The following is a 26,258-nucleotide window of genomic DNA, read 5'->3' as shown; positions in this document are numbered from 1 at the left end:
CCACGCAGCATTTCCCAGCAAGGCAGAGGAGGAAGAGCTGGACTCAGGAAAAGAGAAGCTGGCGGTGGGAGAGCCGGCAAGCACAGCAGCAGCACCAGCCCCAGTGACAAGTACAGCAGCATCGTTTGAGAGTTCTGAAGTTTTGAATGGCCTTTGGGTACCCTTGGGACCTGCCTGCTGATTGTGATGGGGATCAGCATGTTGGCACACACACAGGCTGTGTTCTACCCACAACCATTTTGTCTGATCTCAAAAGTTAAGCAGAGTCAGGTTTGGGTCTTGTCTGGGGTTAGACAACAATATAGGGGGACCAAGAGGTTTTCCCCAAGGCTGAACAGTCATGGGTGGCAGGGTGTGTGGGACAGTATGGGCAAGTATCTAGTCCACTGGGCCCCTCCAGTGCTTTGGAAGCATCGGAGATGGAAGGCAGCTGTATGGAGTCCCCAACAACAAGCTGCAAAAACTGCTTAAGGGGACAGTGAATTATTTTGAGCCTGGTGGGCCCATGGCACTTCAGGCCATCAGAGCAGAGATGCAACATAGAGATGGACTCATGGTCGAGGGGTGGACTTAGCAATGGACACTATTGCCCAGGTTATTCACGAGTGTGAACACTGCACACAGTCTCTCCTGCTCTGGAAGACTGTTACAAGAGATGGAGCCTGACATGGACCAGATGGACGCAGCAGCTTTATAGGGACTGGTCCATGCACTAAGATAAGAGTGCACTGAGATAAGAGTGATGGTATATTGAAAATGTGGGATCTGAGCACGACGTGAATGGTATGGAATAAGGGGTGGATAATGTCCTGGGTTCAGCAGTAGCAGTCATTTTTCTCCTCCTTGGTAGCTGGTGTAGTGCAGTGTTTTGACTTTCAGCTCGGGAACAGAGCTGATAACAAGGATGTTTTGGTTTGGCCAAGGACTTTGTGAGCCTCATGCTCTGCCAGGGAGGAGGGGAAGCCAGGAGGAAGCAGAGACAGGATACCTGACCCAAACTGGCCAAAGAGGTATTCCATACCACAGCACGTCATGCCCAGGATGTAACTGGGATTTAGCAGGAAGGGCTGGGAGACTGCAGGGTTGGAGGAGGTATCGGTTGGAGCTTGGTCGGGCTTGGGGGGCGAGTTATCGGTCAGCTGGTGCTGAGGTGTTGTATTCTCTTCCCTTGTTATTTCCTTTATCATTATTATCATTGGTGGTAGCAGTAGTGATCTGTGTTATACCTTAGTTACTAAACTGTTCTTATCTCAACCCGTGGGAGTTGCATTCTTTTCGATTCTCCTCTCTGTCCCTCCGGGAGTAGGGGGATGGAAAGAAGGGGGGGGGGGGTGAGTGAACGAGTTACCTGACTGGGTTTAAACCACGACACCATGCAACACCAAAATCTGAAATTATCTAGCTGAGAAAGGATCAGCTCTCTTCAAGATGATTTCCAGGGCCTACCTGACAAAGTTAAGCATTGACAGCAAAAATAATAGGAAAACAACAAGTGATTCTTTGTGAAATTCTTTTTGTAGCTGTGTTTGATGGTGACAATACCAATCTGTTTCTCAATGACAGCAATCAACCTTAGGCTTTTATGCATCTATAACTCAGGTTATCTACCTTTAGAAACACTGCTCCTTGCTCTCAGCTGGGCTCTTTTAGCCTGGGACAGATTTTCTCACACCTCCTGAATGGCAGAAGTATATATTCTGCTGCATTTTTAATGAATAATCTGCAACTGATACACATGAAAACAAAGTAATGATGAGAAAGAAAGACGAAAATAAGAACTTTAAATCATTTCACATAATCAAGCACTTAAATCCTGTCCAGTACATTTTATTTAGGTTACACTTATTACTGATATTTAGACCTTTTGGAAGTCAAGATACTTTTTAATCAAAGTGATAGGAAGCCTGCTTTTTCTTTAGCCAAAGCTGTCATGTTTGCGACCTTGTAAGTATTTGGCTATGTCAATTAGTGCTTCAAAAATGCTGCCTTTCATCTTCAAATGGAACTGGGCCTAGAAACTGGCCAGACCTCTTAGCTCTTTCAACAGATGATAAATGCACTGCAAGTCAAAAAACCCAAGCAGCTTTTTATGACTTTACAGATTAATTAGCCTGCCAGGGCTTCCAGACCAATTTCAGTCCAATAATGTATCTGCAAAAGTTGACAAACTAAAACCACATTTCGTGCGTTCCAATCTCTACACTATTAAAAATATGTAAAAATACATCTGAGAAAAAATACTAAAATAAATCGGTATGAGGAAGTGACAAATCATCAGCACAATTTAAGCCCCCTCGATGGCCAATGGATAATTAAGAATAGCCTTCTACAGATGAGCCTGAAAAATGCCCCAGGAGTCTCTCCAGTTTGTTCAAAGGGAAGAACTGGTTCCTCTACTTCAAGGCCTTCAATACATCAGTTTTGGAACCCATCACTGATCTCGCGTCGCTTTCTTGTCCCCTGGTGGCACAATTACCTCCCAGGAGTTGTAACTTTTTCACAGTAACTTAATATAGTGACTTCAGCAGAAGTCATTGCTGAGCCCAATTTACTGAGATTTTTGGTCCATTTCTAATTAGCAAAAAGAAAAAAGTATCCTGGGAGTCAATGACTGAATGTCTCTGTTTCCTCCACTCATTCCTGGTACAAGCTTTGTCCATTCCTCAAAAGCAACTCTCAGAATTATTTGAGGATTCCAGGAGGATACTACAATTATGTTTTTGCGGTGATCTCTGCTGATTTCTCCCTACCTGGGCTGGTGTGATGACACACCATCACCAATGTCACTCTTGGCTGACTTTCCTTGCTTGCAGACTTCTCACAAAAGGCACAGACTGGAAGCTGAACTCTAATTAAATGGTGTTGTCCTGGGTTCAGCAGTAGCAGTCATTTTTCTCCTTCTTGGTAGCTGGTGCAGTGCGGTGTTTTGACTTTTGGCCTGGGAACAGAGCTGATAACAAGGATGTTTTGGTTTGGCCAAGGACTTTGTGAGCCTCATGCTCTGCCAGGGAGGAGGAGAAGCCGGGAGGAAGCAGAGACAGGACACCTGACCCAAACTGACCAAAGATGTATTCCATACCACAGCACGTCATGCCCAGGAGGTAACTGGGAGTTACCCAGAAGGGCTGGGAATGCAGGGTTGGAGGAGGTATGAGTTGGAGCTTGGTCGGGCTGGGGGGGCGAGTTATCGGTCGGCTGATGGTGAGGTGTTGTATTCTCTTCCCTTGTTATTTCCTTTATCATTGTTATTATTGGTGGTAGCAGTAGTGATTTGTGTTATACCTTAGTTATTAAGCTGTTCTTATCTCAACCCATGGGAGTTGCATTCTTTTCGATTCTCTTCTCCGTCCCTTTGGGAGTAGGGGGAAGGCAAGAAGAGGGGGGGACAGTGAGTGAAGGAGCTCTGCCTGGTTTTAAACCACAACAGGTGTGCAACCCCGAAAGGTAAATTGTGCAAAGCTCATTGAACTTTCAAACCTGGAGAACCAGGAGAATGTGATCGAGGTGCAAGTGAAAACCTGTCCTTGTTTGTGAAAACCTGTCTGTTACAACCCATTGCGTGTTACGTACTCCGGGCATTGCTGATTTCCTATACATTCAGACTATAGTCTGCCATAATTAGAGCTTCATATGCACCAGGAGTCTCTGCATAGGTGGGAATGGGCTTGCATCTCATTTACCAATGAAACTAGTCTTTACTCCATTTTAAAAATTTATCCATAAGTAAAAATATGGGAACTGGGAAAAAAACAGTTGCACTATTTGACATCCCACAACAGAAGCCTCACTCATCGTCACAGTAATTTGCCAAAAGAATCAGGAGGATTTTATCAGAGCTTTTGCTACTACAGCATTTGGGCTGGACTGCTACATTGTGTCGAGGTCAAAGAATGAATAGGCTACTATCTGAAATGGTGAAAAAACTATGCCAGCTATCAATACAAACCCTCAAGGGAGTGGAAGAGTAGCTTTGCACAGAGAAGCTGGAGCAGCAAATACTATATACTTCATCACTGCATGTTTTGACTGTTTTCTAGCAACTGTTATATTCCAATATTAATAATCTCTCTTTATGCAAGCGTCTTATGTTTTATAATGAAAAAAGTACATAAATTTCAGTTACCGCTGCAGAACAAATTGTTGCGTGTAATTAGTCATGTACAACATAAGGCGCAACTTGAAAAACAATTCGTGTTTATTTTTCCTCTGCTTAATCAATATTTTAAATATTTGTGGAAGCCATACACCAGCTTAGCAAATCATCACCTCCAAAGTGAGAGAAAGAGAACAGACAACACAAATTCTGCAGTGTACAGCAAATCATCTGCATACGACAGACTGCTGTTGAGGGAACTGCATTTTTTTGCACTGTAAAGGAAAAAAGCATATAACATTTTATTTCTGTGCTGTTCCACTTTATTCCTTTCTGCCGTGCATTCTCAGACACACTGACTTGTTTTTCCTTTAGCATGAGGATTCTTCCATCCCCACGCATTTTTTAACACTATTTAGTTGCAGTAATGCAGAGAGACAAAGACAGTGGGGGCAATTTTTCCCTCTGCAATCCTTGTCTGACTTTCCAGAGAGGTTAACAAATGCTTTACCATCTCTGTCTTCTCTCCCACATAACTGTGGCTAACCACAGTAGGATAAAAACTACAGTACCAACAACACACAAGTCTTAAATGCTATGGGAGTACTGTTAAGTACAGGAGGCCAGGATCACATCTCAGTTATGCTATTTAGAGACATAAAACCATGAAGATACCCCTGAGTTCAACTACAGAACATCTTACCAAAACTAAAGACTGCCATTTTTATAAAACTTGTCATAGGTTTAACCTTGAGAATAACAAGTCATTAATATGTGGGGGCTTAAGAATCAATTTATGTTCCAAGCAAAGGGTTTTTAAAATTACGGTTGGGAAAAAAAAAAGTTATATCTCGCCTGGTGTTGCACAGATTCTGGTGATATATCAATCTTTGCAGGCATTTAAAAATAATATAGAGATGATAAAAGTAAATGTTCTATAACCAAAAAATCTCTTGGCAAGAAAACTCCAAATTACCATCCATGACAACCCTTCTAAACTGAAGCTGTGATACAGGAGCTTTGACGGAGAAAATTGTACAAGTAACTCGCAGAATAATTTGGGAAAGAAACAAAGAATGAAGGTGCTGCTGAGATGAACAGAAAACATAGCTGGAATGGTGTGCAGCATCCTTAAATGAATGTTAAACTGTTTTGTTGCCAATACCTTAAGCAGTCTTGCTGGGTTTCTTCGATAGCTTCCTTCTACCAACAAATAACCTCACTGCTGGAAAAAAACCGACAGCCCCACTGCACACAGACAAACCCAAACCAAAGCTCAATCATCATACATGGCTGGGCCCAGAGGGCAACAAATTGATCTGAACCTGACAGTTTAATGGCAGGAATTGCACTCTCCTATCGACTACTTCAGGCACTCAAGGGGTTGAGAAAGTATCTCCATCAAAGAACTCATCCCTTCAAACTGTGCTGACTCTGGTTGCTGGTTTGTGGCCCAACACTTTGGATACAGCAGCCGGGTAGAAAAGCCAAATGGAGTAAAAAAGCTGGAACTTTGCTCACAGTGGCACAGAAAACCCAATAATCACTACCTCCAAGTACCTCAGTTTCCATGTTGGTATACTGGGAGCTCAATCTTAAACTATTTCTTAGAGGTTATTGAAGTTTAAACAGTTTTTTCTGATGTGTTCTGGCAGCCTCCGATGAAATGGGTTACAGCAGTGCAAAGTATCACTGTCATTCTGTTCAGCAAAAATAAAGCTGAGGAAAATACAGTTATTTTTATTTAAATAACTCAGACCAAACATCCGTAACTACTTAAATGTGGCAGATCCACTAAGTGTGATTTGTACCAAAGCATCTGTGCTAAGAAGGTTACAGGTATGCTTTGAGAATAAATTTCAAAGGTCTTCAAAATATAATTAGTTCTAAAGTTCTTCTACACATTAATAATTAGTAATAAAACCCTTCTAAAGCCCTCCACAGAAAGATGTAAAAAGCTCTTCCAGAAGCATAAAAAACATAGACCAAACCCAACCCCCTCATAGTTATATAGCTTAAGCTTCCCTCTGAAGATGGTTTCACCTCTCTCCAACATTTAATTCGATCAATTTTTTCTCTCCCTTCCAGAGCTTTTTCTGTTCATATTACATAACTTTGGATGAAGTCTTTAATCTTACAGACATTTACATAATAATGTATATACCAAATGGTTCAGCCAGATTAGATAGTCTAGTGGTCCTTAGAACCACTTACCTATGAATTTCATCACCAATGCAGTGAGTTTCACAACCCAGTTACATGACAGAGAGAAAAGCTTTTCCTCCATTTTGAATTTGTTACTTTAGGATTCAGTTAAGCAGGAGCTGAAGGACAGGAATATGACCAATGCCTACAAATACAGGTATCCAGAAGACAGACCTTGTCGAACAGACTTCATTCAGTTCAGTCTTTAACAAGATTATGACTCTGTTTGATAACATGTAATAGAGGATGATAACATTTATATATATTTTTAATAACTATTGACTTAGCTCTTTGGCAAAAATCCTGGAGCAATTATTAACTGTGCAGATATAGGAACAAAGGAAGGGAGCACATTTTATCGCCATGCTAGAGAATCATATAATCATAGAATAGTCAGGGTTGGAAAGGACCTTAAGATCATCTAGTTCCAACTCACCTGCCATGGGCAGGGACACCTCACACTAAACCATCTCACCCAAGGTTCTGTCCAACCTGGCCTTGAACACTGCCAGGGATGGAGCATTCACAACTTCCTTGGGCAACCTATTCCAGTGCCTCACCACCCTCACAGTAAAGAACTTCTTCCTTATATCAAATCTAAACTTCCCCTGTTTAAGTTTTAAGCCATTACCCTTGTCCTATCACTACAGTCCCTAACGAAGAGTCCCTCTCCAGAATCCTCATAGGCCCCCTTCAGATACTGGAAGGCTGCTATGAGGTCTCCATGCAGCCTTCTCTTCTCCAGGCTGAACAGCCCCAACTTTCTCAGCCTGCTTTCATACTGGAGGTGCTCCAGTCCCCTGACCATCCTCGTGGCCCTCCTCTGGACTTGTTTCAATAGTTCCATGCCCTTTTTATGTTGAGGAAACATTAAAAAAAAAAATACAAGGGAAAAGAAGGGCAAGCCTGATGCTGAAAAGATGCATATGGTTTTGGTACCCATATTTTCAAAGGCAAAAGAATGGACGTGATACAAAAGATAAGATACACAGTTATTTGGACACTACTAAAACTGGCAAACACCAGGAAACTAGAGGAACCAAGGACCAAAAGTGTGAAGACAGACTAAATGGTTTATAAAAAAACCCAAAACAAATTGAAAACCCCAAACTTGGAGGATAATTAATCAGTAGGAACACAGAACAAAGAGAGATGGACGTTGGTCTCTACAATTGAGATCTTCAAACCACATCAGGAAGATATGCTAAAGTCAAAACTGGTAACTGGATGAAACAGGAAGTCCTTTCTGTCCTCAGTTTGGAGTGCTGGCTGTACCCATATCCTTGGACAATAAGCCAAGGAGAACTAGGTTCTCCATCTTCTTGCTCTGTAACACCATGATACTTTACTCAACATGCTGCCTCTTGTGTGGGGCACTCCCTTGCCAGTGACTTAATGACATCTGCCAGAATGCTGGGGAAGGTTCAGACTGCAGAAGTGCAGGTAAGCCATCAAATATCCCGCTCCTGACCACAAAACAGAACTAAGAAATTCAGCTTAAAATGATACCTGCCCCATGAGCTTGTACACCATAAAGGTGCTCACAAAAAGGCTGCAGAGCAAAGACTGTGAACTCTGCAGCTCATGGCAACTTGGCACATTCCTGTTTTGTTTGTTCGTTGTTTTTTTTTTTTTTTTTAATAAACCAAGCTACCACATCATTCTTCTCACTTGTGATTTCCTATTTATATGCATTTAATTTTTTATGCCTAACCATTAGCTGGATTCTACAAGGGAAAGGCACTGGCTGGTTACACTGCTAACCGCACGTGTAAATCTGCTCTGTGTGAAGGAGAGACACAGTCAGGCAGGGTGAACACAAGTATGTAGGAGCACCTGATGTTTTCTCTAACACTGTTCCACATCATGAATTGAAGCTTGTTAGGCACCATTATCTGCAGCTCTGTCCATCCTAACTCACTTTGTTTTCAAAGTTTTTTCCTCTTCCGTACAAGCAACTTTGAATTTTTAGAGTTGTTTAGCTGATACTTAGGAGAAGAGCCTGGGACAAAGACTGCATGCATTTCTAAACATTTATTTTATGAGAGATTACACAGCTGATTAACAGTTCTCAGAATAAAAGGCATCTCATGTTACCTCCATTCTAGCCTATTTATTGCTTTTGATCTGTTCATGCCAAAAACATTCTTACTAATGAAAGTCATCAGAAAATTGTCTAATAAGGCAATTTAGAGGACAGTTCACATTGAGCATATGATCAAAAGGCATTTAACTTGCTGTTCCTGCCTCCTCTCCCCCAGTAAACACATGGTTTAATGGCACTGCTACGCTTCAAAATGGTTTTGAACATCTGGGAGAAGGGCTGATCAGCTCCAGACAATCACTGGACTCTAAGCAGACCCAGAAAAACAGGTCATGATAAATGAAATGACTCCTCTGGCTCCAAAATTGCCTCAATCATCTCCAGACAAAGCATGATTGAAATGCATCTATCTGTGGATAGCATCTGGAGAACTCTAAATATGTTTTGATCAGAATCTGGATGGCTTCTTTCAAATGAAAATAATTTTAAGATGCTGTGCAAAATTTTTAAAACCAATCACACTGTAAACTTAGCCCTAATGTTTCCTCCTGCAGCACTGACCTTGTTTTTCTACAGTGTGAAAAAAAAAATCAATATAATAATGGCACTGCAGTAAAATTCCAGCTTGCTCTTGGCTTACTTTAAATAACTTTATTGTCTCCTTTCCCTCTGTCTGCATCTGCTGTATTTGGCACTTGCAGTTATTAAAATGAAACAAAGTTGAAAGAAAATGTTAAATATCATAAAAAGAAAATCAGCAGTGCTTCTGGCTCACTTTGCTATTGCTGTGGTCACCTTTACAGTTTGCCAGGGTTTTGTATTCCCCAGCTGTTCTACCTGAATTTGCATGCAGAAAGAAACCCCAACTTTCTCCTGGAATAACAACTTATACTTTGCAGATTTAAAACCGCTAAATGGTTTAAAAAAATGGAAAAGTCGCCCTCTTCCCTCCAATTATATATTAGAACAAAAAAAGTCCAATGATTTACTAGTGATTTCAATTCTTTGCTGCTTAATATTTTGTTACTCCTTAGTGTGTACTCCTGCACAAATGAGAGAGAGCCTGGTTATAGCAGTCCCACTGTTAACACTCCAATCTGCACTCAGAACAAGGCTTTGAGAACCTTATAGGAAAGTACCAACTAAAGAGAAGAAAAAATGCTGTTCAACCAAAATGATGCCCTTTAATCACTTTCCACTCCCTCTGGATGAAAACCACATCCACTTGTTGTCAACCACAGCTCTGTCTTGGTCAACAGACAAGAACATCATCCCCAAAGGCAAAATGGGAACCGCACGTTCCAGGGAAAGCAACAGAAAGTCCAAATGTAGGCAGTGCTGAAAGGAAAGGAACATTTGCACTGCTTAGGACTCTCAGGAGCATGGGAACCCTCAGTCCTAGAGCAAGAAAAACCTACTCTAGTGTATGCACAGCACACAAAAGAATAAAAAAGACATTGCCCACAGAATATTTTTTCCTCCTCTTGGCTATACCACAAACACGCAGTTTTCAAAGGAACAGATGAAGCTCCATCTCTAACATCCCTCAAGACACCAACCCCAGAATAAAACAGAAAGAGCTATATTCTTACTTTGGTATTTGAAGCTGGAGATGAGTTGGCCACCAAGCTCGTGATCACATCGCTGTTGACAGTGGTGCAGGCAGCGGTGGCCGGGGTGGGGAGGCGGGAGGGGACAATGGGCAGGGGCAGCAGCCCAGGGCGGTTGTTGCTGTTGGTGTTCACGGCGCTGCTGCAGTTGGTGCTGCTGACATGAGTGCCGTTGGAGCTCCAATCCCGGCGATCCCACCCGGCCCGGTAATCTCTTTCAAACCGGCTGTGGTGCCGTGACATCTCGATGGAGGGCAGCTTCTTCTCAAAGGGAACACGAGAGCTTGCCTGAAAGGTTAAAACCAAAGACGTGTTAGGAATAAAGTCCCAGCACAGCAAATGTACTCTATAAGCACCAGGGCAAGAGCCTGCCATGCCTCCTCTGCTTAGGAGAGCAGTTTCTCCCCTTCTCCCAGCTAACTGTCAGGAGGAAGAGAGCAATGTTGTAGTACATGGTAATTCAGAACACAAATGAGAGTTTGGACAACTACAAACATGTGATGGAGAGACCAGTCCATCAGACCTGAGGAAAGACGATCTGCTCAAATTCTCCACCAGTATAACAAGCAATAGCAGGCAAAACATGAAAAGCCAAGTTAGATGAAAATCATCATTCAATCTTCTGATAGCAGGAAATGGTTCCAAGAGCTCTGTCTTGGAGTTTTCTTAGCAATCATCAGTTCTGCAGCTCTTTTCTGCACCTGAAGTGTGACCAAATATTTAACCTAAAGATCACAGGAAGAAAAATCTACCTCTCAAATCTAGCCATTGTTTCTCCATTTTCAAAGCCAAGTATCATTTTACACAGCCCCTTCTCCTCCTTTTTGCTAGACCTCCACACTTGAAGCTCCTACAGAATGCTTTACCCTGTGATACCCATGCTCTCCACAGTGTGGCTGCTCCTCAGGGCAGGCCAACATGTCCCGTCTCTTCTTGTGCTTTTGGTTAGGCTTAAAACACTTAATATACCTAATATGATCAAATGACCAACTTGGTTTGTGTGATCATCCTGTTCTTATCATTACTTAACTCCACAGTCTTTGTTATCCATTGATTTTATCTGGCAGGAGCAAGATGTCTGAACACAGTGCTGGGAATTGAGACTCCCAACATCTAATCCTAGTTCTCATATGTTATGTAGCCTAGAGCAGCTACATCAGCCTTCCTGCCAAGGTCTCCTAACCTGTAGAATGTAGAAAGAGCAACAACGCTCTTTTCCCAGCTGAGATCAGAGTAAGTGAAAGTTTACAGCATCTGGAATTGAAGAACAGTATAAATAAATGCTAAATATATTTATTCCCATAAATAAATAATGAGTATCTAGGTTACTGCAGCATCTGATTTATTTTATTTGCACCATGTGATCCAGTAAGTTCTTTGTAATAATACCATCAGGTCAGTTGAAGCCAATCTTGCTTCAAAAATTCTTAGATAGAAAAATGGACAGATAATTCTTAGATATAAATTCTTAGACACAAAACCCTCATTTGCTTATAATGTCTGCGGAGGGAGCTGAAACCAAGCTTACCTAGAAGCTTCAATATAAGAAACTACTTAAAAGAGACATAATTTAGAAGTGGCACAAAACAGTGCACCTATCAACAATGTTAGATATTCATCTGGTAGAAATAAAACCAAAAAGGCAAACAAACCTGACTATTATGACTAAATAATTAAATGCTCACCTGGTCCACCAGAGATCTACCAGCCTCAGACACAGAAAACTCTTCCTCAGGTAAAAATTCGGTAATATAGACATGTATTAAAAAAAACCAAATTCCCTCCACAATCTTCAACAAAAGGCTGAACCAAATCTCCCAAGAAGCTGCCTCTGTGCTGGTTATGTTGCCCCTCTGCAGGAGTAACACCTCCAGCAAGAGTGTATATTGTGACCACACAGCAGTGTTGTAGTAGTTGACCACAAAATTATCGTTCCTGTTAATCCAACAGAGTCAGATATATTTGTTCTGGTAGAATTTCATGTAAGATTTGACTTGATGACTTGAGGGTTGATGATTCACTAATATTTACTTAGGTTCTTCATTTTTGTATTTTTGTGGCCATCTGATGTGTTAATTCAGAAATCTCACTTCATATTTTCCAGAGGACCATCTAGACATGACAGCTATATACTGAATGTGGCAAAAACCAGAGACACAAGTGCTGTGAAAGATGCTGTAGAGAAAAGACATACTTCTGGTTTAGTAGAGTGAAGACAGCAAGTTTTTGCTGTAGTGGCAACCATCTCAGAATAAAATCAGTACCTAAAGATAGTGTCTTTAAAAGGTTAGAAATTCCACAGGTATAATTTCCCTTCCTTTAGTTTTATGAACCTTTTGAAAAGCCAGGCAAAAAGGGAGACGATGAACTGCAAGCTGCAATTTCAAAAATATCCGTTATTATTCCTTGCCTTTGGAAAAATTTCTTTTTAAATCCGCATGGTCTCCACCACTGAATGAAGCTATCTTTTTTGACTGTTTGGATGGGGGCTGTCAATGGAATGCTCTTCTCCTCCCAAGCTCAAGGATCTCCATTAGCTGTATTAGTGTACTTCTTGACAAGTCAACCAGAGAGAACCAAATCACATATCCCCCTCCCACCCACACGCTCAAGTATATCTGACATTTAATTCAGTGGAGAGCAGAAGCACACATGCACATAAGTCAATAGCTAGCAGTTTTTGCCACATGATCCAAGACACCATGCCCCCAGCAGTTCTACTATCAGATGAGACTGACAGGCAATTACGTCAATAACAAGCAGGAAAAAAGCCTGTGACTAAACCACGCATTAAGAAGTTTACTTAAAACTCAACCCCCTCTTCACAAGCAAATTCACTTATTTGTCCAGCTACTGTATTTCATGTTATTTCCAATAAAAAACAAAAGCCAGGGCTGAATGTCACAGATTTTTCTACGCACTGCATTAAATATACCCTGCTTGCTTCAACATGTCATTTTTGGCTGGGTACAAAGATATCTGACAGCAACAAGATGTGTAGAAAAACCAGAGGGGATAACTATCTAATAAATGAGTATTCAGCTGCTAGTGCTTGCTATTAATTGTATAAAATTAGAACCAATATAAAATGTTCTCATAAATAGCTGCTTGGTGAGGTAAGAAATGGTTTGTGAACAGGCTAACTAATTTTTAAATGTATTTTTGGATCCAGAGTTTATGCTTTGTCTAGACTATTTTTGTCAACGATCATCATAATAATAATGCTTTAAACATATTTTGTACTCATAAAGAAAAACTTCTCCAACAAAGTGTGTCCTGAGCCAAGCATAATCACCACATTCCTCTGCACAGAACTTGACACAGGGCAGCATAAACCATCTTGAGAAATGGCAGTTACAGAGGCCAGTGGAAACCACACACGAACAGCATGGAGGACAGCAGTCACTGCAATCAAAGATGCATGAGTGTTTTCATCCTAACACAGCTAACACCAGTTCCACAATACATGATTTTAGGCTAAAATTATCTAGACATGGATGGAGTCTTTTGGATTTTTTTTTTTTTTTTTTTAAGAATAAACAACAACAAAAACCCCTTCTGTTGGGGAGACAGAGTGGAGAGGGTTCTCTTTAGGTCCACCTAAACAGCACTGAGGAAGAGAAAGGTTTTTACCTTGTTTTTCAGACTTGGGGAACTGCCAGTACTGTCTGCACCAAAGTTACAGCCCCAGCAAACCTTGGCTAATTGCAGATCTACCAACCTCTGTTTTGGGGCCAATTTTTCAGCTAACATGAAGCTACCAACTGCCACGTCCAGAAGACAGTTCTTGATCAGATAAGCTTAAAGCTGTATTAGATACATCTACCATACATCAGAGCTATAAATACACAACACAGACATAACCAGCAACAAGAAGAACGTATGATTTGTGTATCTCAGAACAGAAATCCAGGAGGAGGCATACTGCATGCTGTTAGTCCTGAAAATCACTGCACAGCTAATTCAGCTGACATACTATCTTGTGAAGGTGGTACCAATGAGACAGGCCTTCCCTCACTCTCTACTCAAGACATAATCACTGGAGCAGCTGGGCAATTTTAATCTCAACCAGAAAGGAAACGTGTGCTCCTGTTTGTCACATGGAATCAAAAGGAATTTATTGTGCAGCCAAAAGGAACAAAACCCCTTTTGGACTGAAACCTCCCGCCCCCTGCTAAAAAGAAGAGAAGAGAAACCCATAGTTGTTACTGGATGAACTGATAAATTCAAAGCAAAAAGAAGATCAAACTGGTATTAAGGTAGGGCTGTGGATAACGTTAAAAAGCCACAGAAGAGAGATCAAGCAACCAGAGGAAAATAAAAATCCCATGACAAATCTGAGATGAGATTTAGTGATATGGCAAAGCCAACAAAATGCCTATCTCAGTCCTCAGAGACTGAATCCTGTCTGTGAGTTGCAAAAATCATACCAAAACACAGACAGGTTTCAGAGAAGGGTCATGCAAAGTGCTCTGGAGCCAGGCACGAGGATTATACATGCACAGGACCCTTTCCTCCATAATTTGTTTTACAGCAAGATGGGCCTGTTAGGGTAGAACAGGGAAAAGTAACAGACTAATGAAACAATACTGAAAGCCCTTCTGAGGAATATGACAGGCATCTTCCCCAGTCCTTCAAGGCCAAAATATGCAATGTAGCAGGTGAGAAAGACCGTAAAAAGAAATTACTTTAAATCTATCACTCCTGAGGGAAAGTAATATGTGAGAATACCCCTGCTAGAGAAAATAATTTTATGTATGACCAAGAGTTTTAGAAATGTCTCAAACAAACAGCTTGCTCAACAACAAAATTTGAGCAAGTTTTTCCACAGAACATGAGCGTCTTCAGGACTAAAATGTCAGGAACCTACAGAGGTGCCTACAGCCAGCCTCCAAAGCTACCCTGAACACTTTGGCCATTTGGAAATATTCCTACCTTCTTAGTTGAAAAGCCACCTTCCTCCTGGTACTCATTTTTCACCATATCTCTTATGCAAGCTCCTTTGTTCCTTGCTTCCACACACATACACAGAGGCAAGAAAACCACCAGAGGCATTTGAGATAGCATCATGCTAACTACGGGCCTCTTACCAAGTTCAAACAGATTATTGCTGCAGATTTATTAAACTTAAGTGGTTAACATTCCATTTTATGCTTGATACATTTAAACACAGCCCTCCTTCCCCCAAGCCCAAAGCACTCACTGTTCTGCAGAAAAAATGCTTCCTATTCATGCTGTTCTAAACGACAGTCCGGCTCGAGCCTTAGAGCAGCCTTTTCCCTGCTCTCCATGCTTATCTAGTCAAGGTCTCCTTAAAATGCTTGTCCTCGCAGATATAAATATAAAGAAAACCAGGCTTTCAGCCAGTCTGAAGATAGAGAATCAGATTTCTTAGACTATTAGTCAACTTCATTAAGTGAATTCAAAAATAAAGGTCAACCTTTTAATTTAAATTTTTCCTGGGTAAGCATTTGTTTCTAAATTTACCTTTTAAATAATAACATTAGAGAAATACGATCAGCGAGAGAAGCTGGGAGACAGAGCAACGGAAGTAGATAGATGGCCATTAGGGAAATGGAAGAAAATAAGAAAGAGTCTATAACATTAAAATAAGCAGTTAAATAGCCCTATGTGTTTTCAGACTGGATGAATGGCAGCACAGATAAAACAGTCTATTACAGAGGTTCAAATGCAGTTAAGTGCATATAAAGCCTAAGTATTTTATGAAATCCACACCAAAAAAAAAAAAAAAAAAAAAGACGAAGAAAAGAAAGATTTGCTGTAATCAGATCTAGCATGAAGAACTGTAACTGATAAAGAAGATGTCTAAGTACCTAAGCTTGAATGATTTCAGATATACGCTGCAGGGAAAACATCACTGGATGCAGTTTTATCAGAGCATACTGACACAATCACCTCATCCTGAGCATAGGACTGAAGACATAATTTATGCACAAGGCACCAAAATCACACTGAAATACATCAGTGTCACAATAAATTCTGGATATAACACAGTACTAAGGTCATACATGTGCCCATAATACACACATGTAAATAAGTCTTTAAGAAAAAATAAAGTAGGGTACCAGTAGACCTTGCAGCTTCAGGAGCTGCTCTTCACTTTGGAAATGTGAAAACCAAAATGTTTTATTAGAGCTCAACATTATTTATAACCTACAAAGACCTTCTTCAACCCATATGGAATCACTGTTATAAGCCTACATAGATCTGACTAATCCATTTGCACAATTTTTACTGAACTTCTTTTTTTTCCATTTGGGTGACTTCATTGAAAGGCTCCTTTGTTAGACAAAAGGCAGCCGGAATCCAATCAAGAGATTCTGTAAAGCTGAACTACAAGCAGCTGTGTAGAAAGATAAGGACCCAAAATATTTGAGGGACAAGGAAACAACTTTATTATCAAGCAAGGTCTACTTTCGTAAACCCTTTAGTCCTGCAAATGGTTATAAAGCTCTTGTAAAACCCAAGACAAGGCAGAGACTTGAGCTGCTTTGCTACAATCAGCTCCCCCACCCCAAAAAAAAAACAGAAAAAAAAAACAGAAAAAAAAAAAAGCCCAAATCCTACCCCTGCAAGTGGTAAAGGAGCAGTAGATTTAAGAGATTATATAGGATTTAATTTTCCAAACATATGCTGGAAGAGGTAATGCTTTGGGATGTACTAAAAGAAAAGCAACACAACAGTGTCTCCTCACGACAGTGTTCACTATGCAGGGCGCATAAATGAGACTTTTGGTTCCATGTCTTAAAATATTCTTTTGGTTCTCTGTCTTAAAATACTGTAGAAAAGTCTGTACACTTATTATTTCTGAGTACTTAAAATAGATATGGAAATCTCTTTGGATAAGTGAATAGGCAAACCAGACCTATCCAACTGAACAACAATAATAAAAAATAGCCACAGTGAGAGTGACACCTTACCTTACCAGTCTGGTTTCTTTCTCTCCAAGTTGTGAGAATATGATCCTCCTAAAGTAGGAATTGGTAAAGTATCTGTATGTGTATTTTTTATTATTAAGCTTCTTGGAAATTTATCTTCAATGTGATCATTTCCTATATTTCGTCATTTGCTTTCAAATGCTAATCCCTTAACAACCTGAGTGGAATAGATAACATATCCTGCAATTCACTGATCCTAAGCATTGCTAGGGTGAGAAAAATCCACTGAGGACCAGAGGTGTCGTGGTCCTGCTGCTGACACTTTTTGAACAGATGACCAGTCCCATCTTGAACCCTGCTGCATGTGAAATTCGGACATACACGAAATCATGGGGTTTACATCAGGTGCAGGAGTTTCCTTCTGGGGAAGTCCCCATCACAAAATCATAGAGTAGTTTGTGTTGGAAGGGACCTTAAAGCTTATCCAGCTCCAACCCCCCTGCCATAGGCAGGGACACCTTCCACTAGACAAGGTTGCTCAAAGACCTGTCCGACCTGGCCTTGAACACTGCCAGGGATGGGGCAGCCACAGCTTCTCTGGGCAACCTGTGCCAGTGCCTCAGCACCCTCAGAGGAAAGAACGTCCTTCTAGTGCCTAATCTAAATCTTCCCTCTTTCAGTTTAAAGCCATTCCCCCTCGTCTTGTCACTAGAGGCCCTTGTAGAAAGTCCCTCTCTAGATTTCTTGTCAGCCCCTCTTAGACACTGGAAGCTGATCTAAGGTCTCCCTGAAGCCTTCTCTGCTCCCGGCTGAACAACCGCAGCTCTCTAAGTCCAAGAATCCTGGACTATTTTGAAATGGTCTTTATCCACATCCTTAGGTGCACTTACTGTCAATTATAAATTGATAGAAAATATGTCAAAATAGACTGTTTCAGGATCTGTATCTGTAGAAAATTCCTAATTCCATTCCTCTCCCTTCAGGCATTTACTGGTAAGATCTCCCACTTTATCTGGTTCTCCCCATTGGCTTGCTTCAAACCACCTTCCCCCTCAAAAGCCCAGAGCGGAACTCAACCCTCACCACCCTCTGTTCCCAAAAATCAATTCTAGCTGCAGTTTGCTGCAGGTTCTTGGGCTTTCCAAGCCCCTTCTGCAGCAACGCAACTGGAATGTTGCACAGCAGTTTTATAAAAGAAAATCCACCAGAACTTTACACAAAGGCATAATAAGTTCCTCAGATATCTCTACAGAGTCCCAGGTGGCCGGCACTGTCTGGAACCCAGCCTTGTAAAAAATGGGGAGAAAGAAACACATAATGTTCCTCTGCAACACTCCTGCTTGCAAAACACTGCCCAAAACATTGACTTTCCTAATTCAATTATCTCATTAGCATGAAAAGCAAACAAAAGAAAAATAATGCCAATAGCTGCTATGCTAAAGGCTGGTTTGTGGAGGGTTTGTGCAGACTCACATAGCAGGATCAGGGGCCAGCACACCCACCCTCAGCACTGGGGCTGGCTACATGTCAGCCAGTGGCCAGGGTCCAAAGGTGCTGGTTGGGGAGAGGTGGAGAAGGGGAGACAGGGACACAACCAGATTTCTTCTGGGGAAACGGGCCATCTTCTCAGAATCCATTAAGTGGTTGCCAGGACCTGACATACCTAATCTTGCCTAAGACTTCATAGTTAATAAAGCAGAAATGTAGAATAAGCTACCGTCAGTGTTGCCAAATGTCACAAATTAGATCTCACAAAATTTAATTAACAGGATCTTCACTCTTTTGGGGCTGGTTCTTGTGGAAGGGAGGAGGAGGGGACTAGGTCTTCAAATTACATTTGGGCAAGGCAGGAGAAATTTCCTTTGATTTACTGCCCTTCTCAGTTTTTCAGCCCTTGGGGAAGACCAATCAATCAGTCAAAACTATTAGAGGAGAAAGCTCTTTGACAATGAAAGGGTTAAATGCAGTATATTTTCCAGCATAAGCTCTCTGCACCACAGATTCCACTGCAAAACTGTATAATAAAGAAACTGTACTTCAAAATTCCTTCTTGGGGATATTTTTGGGTCATCCTACCTCTACTACTCTTCACATTTAAAAAGCTTCAGCTAGAACCAGGGAAGTAGTAAAATTTCTCTTCCAGGACCAATGACCTCTGAGCATACAGTTTTCTGACACATATTTTGTTAAAAGAAGACATCTGTATCTCCCCAAAATCATGACCACACATACAATTACAGCAAGAAACAGTCACTAAGCATCTGGTATATAAAAAGTGATTATTAAATGCAAAATGCTTCAGAAGAAAAAAACAAGAAACATTAAATCTACTGCACATTAGACTAGCACGATCCATATCAACATGGATCCATGAACCTCTGAGGCTTTCACATGATTCACTTCACGCTGAGGAGGGACAGTGCGGTTTATCCCAATCCTGCAATAAGTAACTGAATTTCCAGAGACTATGCAATTTCCCTATATCGAGAGGAATAACTACAGGTTTTCCAGTTTCTGGCACCTGTAGCATTAGTACCAGATGCCCCTTTTTCTGGCTGGAAATATTGGACTACTGGTCACCTGGCAGACACTTGAGACTTTCAAATCTAAATGTTCCCTTCCTGGTGCAGTGTATGTCATTGAAGTTGGCCAGAGCCCACATCATCTGTCCATCTGCAGTCACAGCTCATCACCTCTTGTGGCCTAACCACATTTCATAAAATGGATTGATTTTATTTTCAGTTGGTTCAATGGAGTAAGTATCATTTACATCCCCTTGCTATTTTTGCTTTGTTTTGAAAGGCAATGCTTCAAGAATTAGAGGGACAGTCCCACCATCCTAATGAATTAATACCAGTCCCAGTATCAAACGTAACTGCTTCTCAGCTTGCTCCTCTGCCTCTTAAAAGCTATCCCTGTTATCACTTCTTCTTTCACCCTTTCTTGCTTCTCACTTCAAATTGCCACCAGTGACTTGTGGTTTACCTTTTCAACTGCTGGATGAAGACTGTTTGCTGAATGCAGTAAATCAGCAACCTACCTTCTCTAAGCCAGAGGTCTGAAGCTTTTAATTAGCTGCTTTAGAAATAACACAATCGAATGAGAATCAGCTCATTTCTCAGAAGCATGAACCACTCACCATATCTCTCTTAAGATATGTTAGGTGATTTAGAACCTTTAAAAATTACAGAGAGAAATCAAATCATGTTTGGAAAGCACTTGCTCAATATGGATTAAGAATACCAAGAATCTAGTTAAGAATACAACTTTAAATCCCCTAGATTTGCAAGCACTGGCCAAAATGTTTGCATTTTATCCCAAGTAGCATCATCCATTTTCATCCAACCACAGCTGTCAAAAACTCTATATGCAGTCTTGTAGTGAGATTCTTATATGCCAAATGCCTGTATAGCAAACATCTGGCCTCACTTCTGTTCCATGGATTAGCCAAAGCACAAGTCCATCAGTTGTTTTTTTCCTGCAACTTCTGTTTTTTTTCTCTCTCTGCTGTGCCTCAGGTCGTTTTTCTTAAAATGAAATCATTCAAATAGGCAGAAAGAACAGAGGAAGGAGGAGTAAGAAGAGCTGTAGCATCTGAGTAATCTTCCAGTGGGACTAATTTTACTAAGTATTTGTGCTACTGCTACCAGTCAATCACTACAAGTATTATTGGGAAGCTAAAAAAGAAAAAAAAACCAACTGAATTTAGTAAAGAATACTGGCATAGAAAGAAGGAAAAATACATATGTTGTCCTATAAATTAGAAGCTGAGTTTACTCAAATGTCCTCAATATCAATACAAAATGTATTAACATTAAAAAAAAATAAAATAAGTTGCTGTTCCCTTATTTTGCATTCCTTTTACATCTGTACTTCTCCAAGGCAACAGATCAGAATGGTGCATTGCTTTCCCCTTAGGCCAAGTGTAATAAACAGGCAGGTGTAATATAAGGCTGCAGTGTCTCAGCTCTCCTCCCAAATAATTGATCTTCCAGGCCTACAGTGCAATTCAGACTTGGAAGCTCCCTTCACATGCCTTATTCCTGATCGGTCAATTATTTCAAATCAAGCAGAATTAAAGTGTTATTTTTGTGAGGGGGAGAAGATATTCACCAGTGACCAAAGTGAAACTAATAAACTAATTTCTCTTTACTGCCTTGGGCAAAACAGAAAAATTCAGCTCTATGAAAGCAAGACTACAGCTGTTTCATCAGCCTGTTGCCCACACGTGCTTGCAATTTACTATCTTTAAATTCAATTTTTGTTCGCACAACTGTTTTGGAAACAGGAGACAACAAAAAGAAAACAGCAAAAAAGGAAGCAGTGAGGGTATATGACTCTGCAAGACATAGCTGTGCAGTGCAAGCTTCCCAAGAGGAAGGCAACGGCACTCTCTTGTTCTTTGAAACAGAGTGTATTCCTCCTGCCAGTAGCGAATTTATCCAGTAGATGTCAATACCAGCAAAATATATGTGTAAAGCCAAACTTAACAGCAACAGTCGTCACTTCAATTTACAGGAATGCAGCAGAGGATAGTTCAATATTTGGATACATCACATACTTATTTGTTACTGTCCCACCCCTGCGTCTTTCAGAATGGATCCTGCCTGGTCTGTCAATAAACATGTGGAGCAAAACAATCTGCATTTTGCTTTTATAACAATTTTGTCTGGTTTGCTGAAAAATGAAGAAAGTTGCTCATGAGCATGCAATTACCTTCAAATTAGATCAGAGGAAATTTTTCAGAGGAGGAGCAGGGAGGATGGTGGGCAAAATGCTGTGTGTTGCAAAGCAACTACTACAAGCAAGATCTTCATGGTTACTAAATACAATCTGAAGAGGCCTGTTCTCTTCTGACCTTTTGCTGCATGGTTAAGCAATGCAATGATTTCATGGATTTTGCTCTTTCTTCAGTAAGCTTCTCAGCCTGCAACAGGTGACCCGAGATTCCACGCTGACCCCCAGGTCAACAGATACCTGTTGTTCCTGTAAGTTTTCCCTTTTCTGCAACACGCCAAGGACAGTTTGTTGTAAGCCTTTTAGTGTTATTATCACTCAAAAGACTGAATTTGCTGACAAGTTTTAACCATGCAAAAAACCAAGGCCATTGCTGTTGACATATTTAAATCTACTACTAAGATCTGGCTGTTTGAACAGCTTGTGTGTAGAATCTGAAGTACAGATTTCTGTTTCCTTTTTTGTTTATTTTTAGATAAACCTTGTGTTTCTACTCTGCAATGTTTGCATTTGGCTTCTGAGCATGCAGTAACTGCATACATTATATGCATTGCTTAGAGACACTTTGCATCACAGCCCATCAGGTTTTTTTGGACAGACGAAAAGAGAAGGAAAATAACAGATCATTTGCCTGATTGACTAATCTTTCCTCACATTGCCATCTCCCCATAAACATGAGGAGGAAAAACAAAAGTGTGTTGTGACATCTAATAGAGAGACATTGAGGCAAATTATTTTATTACTGCTACAAAACTTCCTAAGGAGTTTGTTTTCACAGAGATCTAAAACATGGCAAGGAGAGAAAAAGGAATATATTACAGAGACATCACTTTGCGTAGAGTTACTGCTCACGTGTAAACCCAACAGCTCTTAAGAGAATCATACGTCCTAGGTAACTGCAGCTGCAGCTTATCTAATCAGTTTGGCCAGAAATTCAGGCACTTTGAGAAAGCAAAAACAGTGGCCAAAACCAGAGACTGTGATTTACCATCATTTAATCAATTCTTAGGCATCAACAGAAGTGGGTAAAGAAGATCAGGCACAGGTACTGCACTCCCAGTAAATAGTCCTAGCAGATGATTCCCTGTGAGAGAATAAAGTCACAGCTCTGAACACTAGGGAAAGAAACTGAATGCCAAATCTAGCCCTGTGCGGTGCCTTCAAACCCTTTTCTGGGAAGCCGCATCCTGCTCCACTGCTCTGGGCGCAGGCATGTACTATCCAAGATGGAGCCATAAACAGTTTGGAGAAAAGACACATACCTTATGAGGCACACCAGAGTTTCACAGCCTTCTATGAGCAATTCTTTTAATTACCATCAACATTTTCTCTGAAACCCCATCTCAAAGAAGCAGTGGAAACTTTTGATTTGCTGTTGACACCTTGATTGCCGTGAGGATGAGTCACTGCACCATTCCTGTTAGGCTTATGAATTTATAGATTTTTAAGGCCAAAAAGCACAGGAGGCCATTGCGATTGCTCTGCTTTGACTCTGTGAACAGCACAGTCCTCCTGCCTCATCCAGCAACCTGCGTGCGTGACAGAAATAGAGGCTAGGGAAGTCACACATAAAATTATAATATATAAAGGGATGCTAAAACAAATCTGGAGAGGGACTTCTCGCAAGGGCATGTAGGGACAGGACAAGGGGAATGGCTTTAAACTGAAAGAGGGAAGATTTAGATTAGATACTAGAAAGAAGTTCTTTACTGTGAGGATGCTGAGGCACTGGCACAGGTTGCCCATAGAAGCTGTGGCTGTCCCATCTCTGGCAGTGTTCAAGGCCAGGGACTTGGAGCAACCTGGTCTTGTAAGGGTGTCCCTGCCTGTGACATGGAGGTTGGAACCAGATGATCCTATAGGTCCCTTCTAACCCAAACCATTCTACAATATGTCTAAGCTTGCCCATAAACAACTGAACAGCTCCCTCTCCAAAAGTAAAAATAAATAACAGAAAAGTAAAATTACCAGTTATCGCAATGAGCCAACATACCTTTCTCATCAACATCTTCTTCCCCAGTACTTTCTCTGAACTGGGAAGATGTGGGAGTGGTGTCTGCAGGAGGTGGCTGGGGCTGCTTGTACTGCTCACAGCTGGTTCCATGATGGCTATGAAGCACGGCACAGGTCAGCTCACCAGCCAAACTGGCGGTGCTTCCCTGAGATTCTTCTAAGGGCAAAAACATTGCATGGACAATGAGGAGTGAGGAAAAAAGTGTGAGGGACAGCCCTGCCAATACAGAGGTCAGAGAGGGAGGAGGGGGAGAAGGTGCTCCCCAGGGCGCCAGAGCAGAGATTACCCTGCAGCTCATGGAGGACCACGGTACAAGCACATACCCATGTTGCAGTCCATGGAGAACCTCATGGTCCATTCCTCATGGGACGAAGCTCATGCTGGAGCAGGCTCTGGCAGGAGCAGCAGTCTGTGGAGGACCCACAATGGTACAGGTTTATCCTAAAGGACTGCAGCCCCTGGGAAGTACCCTCAGAGCATTTCGTGAAGGACTGTATCCCATGGGAGGGATGCATGCTGGAGCAGGGAAGAAGCAGGAGGAGCTGTTATGGACTGATCACAACCTTCATTCTCCAACCTCCTATACCGGATGGAGACAGTGGAAGAGTTGGGAATGAAGGAGCCTAGGAAGGGGACTGCTGAGGAAGCTGTTCTAACTTTTTGCTGTGTTTCTCACCAACCAACTCTATTTTAATTGGTAACAAACTCATCTTCCCCAAGTTGAATGTGTTTTGCCCATGGTAAGAGTACTTTCTTTGTCTTGACCCATGAGCTTTCCCATCCTATTTTCTCCATCCTGTTGAGGAGGGGGATAGAGAGTGGCTGGGTAGGGGGTTGGATGCTGGCCATGTCCAACCCACCACAGTGAGCCAAGTCCTGCAGCAAAAAAGAACTAATTCTTTTTCCTCTTCCAGAATCTCTAAAGGCAGTTCGTGCACTCATTTGCTGTAGTAGTAGGGAGGAGGGACAGAAAGGCCTGAATATTTCTGTATCTGCAATATTTCATTTTATGAAGGACACCATGGGGAAGACCTCCTGCATTATTACAAAGGCTGAGGTTTTCCCTTATTACATGCTTTGAAGACATGTGCTTTATTCCCAGTTTCTTACAAAATTTTGTTCCACACATTGTATGTATATTTTTGCCTATCCACTTGTAAATTCTAAGCTGACGTAAGTGTATGAGCTGCTTGAATGATCTTCACAGATGGAGTGCTCTACCAATTGCTGTCCTGAATAAGGTACATATCCATTCTATTTCCTTGATCTTCTAGGTAAATAATCACATACACTGAGGATGGATTAGACAAACACCTCAAAATAATGCCTGTCTATAACTAGATGTCTTACTTCCCAGCATTCACATAATGGCCCCATTATGTGGTTGATTACTGTGGCCAAGCTAAACACAGGAATTTGTTCAGAATTTCTTTTTTTTTCATTATTAGCAGAAAATCCAACTTTGTCTATTTACTGAATCCTATGATTTTCTGAAGGTTATTTTCAGTGGCCCCGAAGACTGCCTCTGCTAATTCTTTAGAGACAGACTCTCCTGTGCATTTCATTCAAAATTCTTAATACACAATTTTACAAGATGCCCTTTCTTCTCCTGCTTTAGTCTTCGTTCCCAAAGTTACAGTTTCTAGCAAAACTCTCCTTCCTACACAAGGTTATCCAGTTTCTCGCATTGTAATACAATAATAAGCATTTATGTGGCACTCTCTGTCTTCAAAGCACTTTATAAACATTAAATATTTAATGTTCATGGCATCTCTCTTACTCTCAACCCCACTTTACAGGTAGGGAAACAGACTCACAGGTTAAGTGATTTTGTTTCAAGTCACATCACAAGTTACTGACTGAGACTAGAATATATGAGCTCAGATTTTCAGTTATGTACTTAAAACTAGACCAGCCCTGTTCTTCCACTTAAATAATAAAAACTAATAATGAAAACCTTGTTCAGGGAGAATTTATCTGTCTCTCTGGAGGTTCTAAATGCAACCCCAAAAAAAGCACTGTAAAAGCATCCCAAAATGATGCAGGAGGGCAGCTACCAGCTTTGTAATCTGTTATCCTTACCCTCCCTTTCCAATGCTTTAGAAGGAAACCCACTGATGTACATTATCAGAAAAGGGGACAGTATGTTTCCAAGGATTTATATACAGCCACACACACATATATATACACAAATATTCTCAATCACTACCTAAACCAAGAACAGAGACCTTCCAGCCAGAGAAGAATTTGCAATTTAAAAACTGAAGTACGTTTCAAAATGGCATCACTAAAGAGCTTTACTATTTGATAAGAAGATTACAGTATGTTCAATTGCACAAAGCAAAAGCCATTTAAAATAAAGTACAGGAATAGTGAAGCCAGGCATTTGCAACAAGATAACAAGAAGCTAATCGGCCAGTGGAAAAGGTGAGCCCTGCTGCCGATAGTGTTCAGGAGCCAGTCAGGTTTCGAAACTCAGATAATGAGTGGGGGTTTTCTTAACTTTAACATTTCTCATAATCCAAGCAGGAGGTCCAAACAGAGGCTGTACACAACATTAACTGGTTTTCTCTTTAACAGGCTCCTGTGGGAACAAATGCTCAGTGTCAGGCTGGTACTATGAGTCCATTTAATTGAGCTGAGAGAACTCTCCTGC

General features: G+C 41.1%; 1 protein-coding gene across 3 annotated transcripts in view; it reads right to left on the bottom strand.

Annotated features, from left to right (window-relative positions):
* KLHL29 (kelch like family member 29) overlaps positions 1-26,258 on the bottom strand; it is a 403,241-nt gene that overhangs the window by 244,248 nt on the left and 132,735 nt on the right. For all 3 annotated transcript variants that reach the window (XM_061460941.1, XM_061460942.1, XM_061460944.1), the window contains one exon: positions 9,935-10,240. In XM_061460941.1, coding sequence (XP_061316925.1) covers positions 9,935-10,195 — 261 coding nt within the window. In that variant the 5' untranslated portion in view covers positions 10,196-10,240. The remainder of the gene's footprint in view (positions 1-9,934; positions 10,241-26,258) is intronic.

The sequence above is a fragment of the Pezoporus flaviventris genome, unplaced genomic scaffold (assembly GCF_033815535.1).
Source record: "Pezoporus flaviventris isolate CSIRO_AGI_PZ_B2104156 unplaced genomic scaffold, CSIRO_AGI_Pfla_v1 ptg000031l, whole genome shotgun sequence".
Classification (NCBI taxonomy): Eukaryota; Metazoa; Chordata; class Aves; order Psittaciformes; family Psittacidae; genus Pezoporus; species Pezoporus flaviventris.
This window is presented reverse-complemented; position numbering and strand designations above follow the sequence as displayed.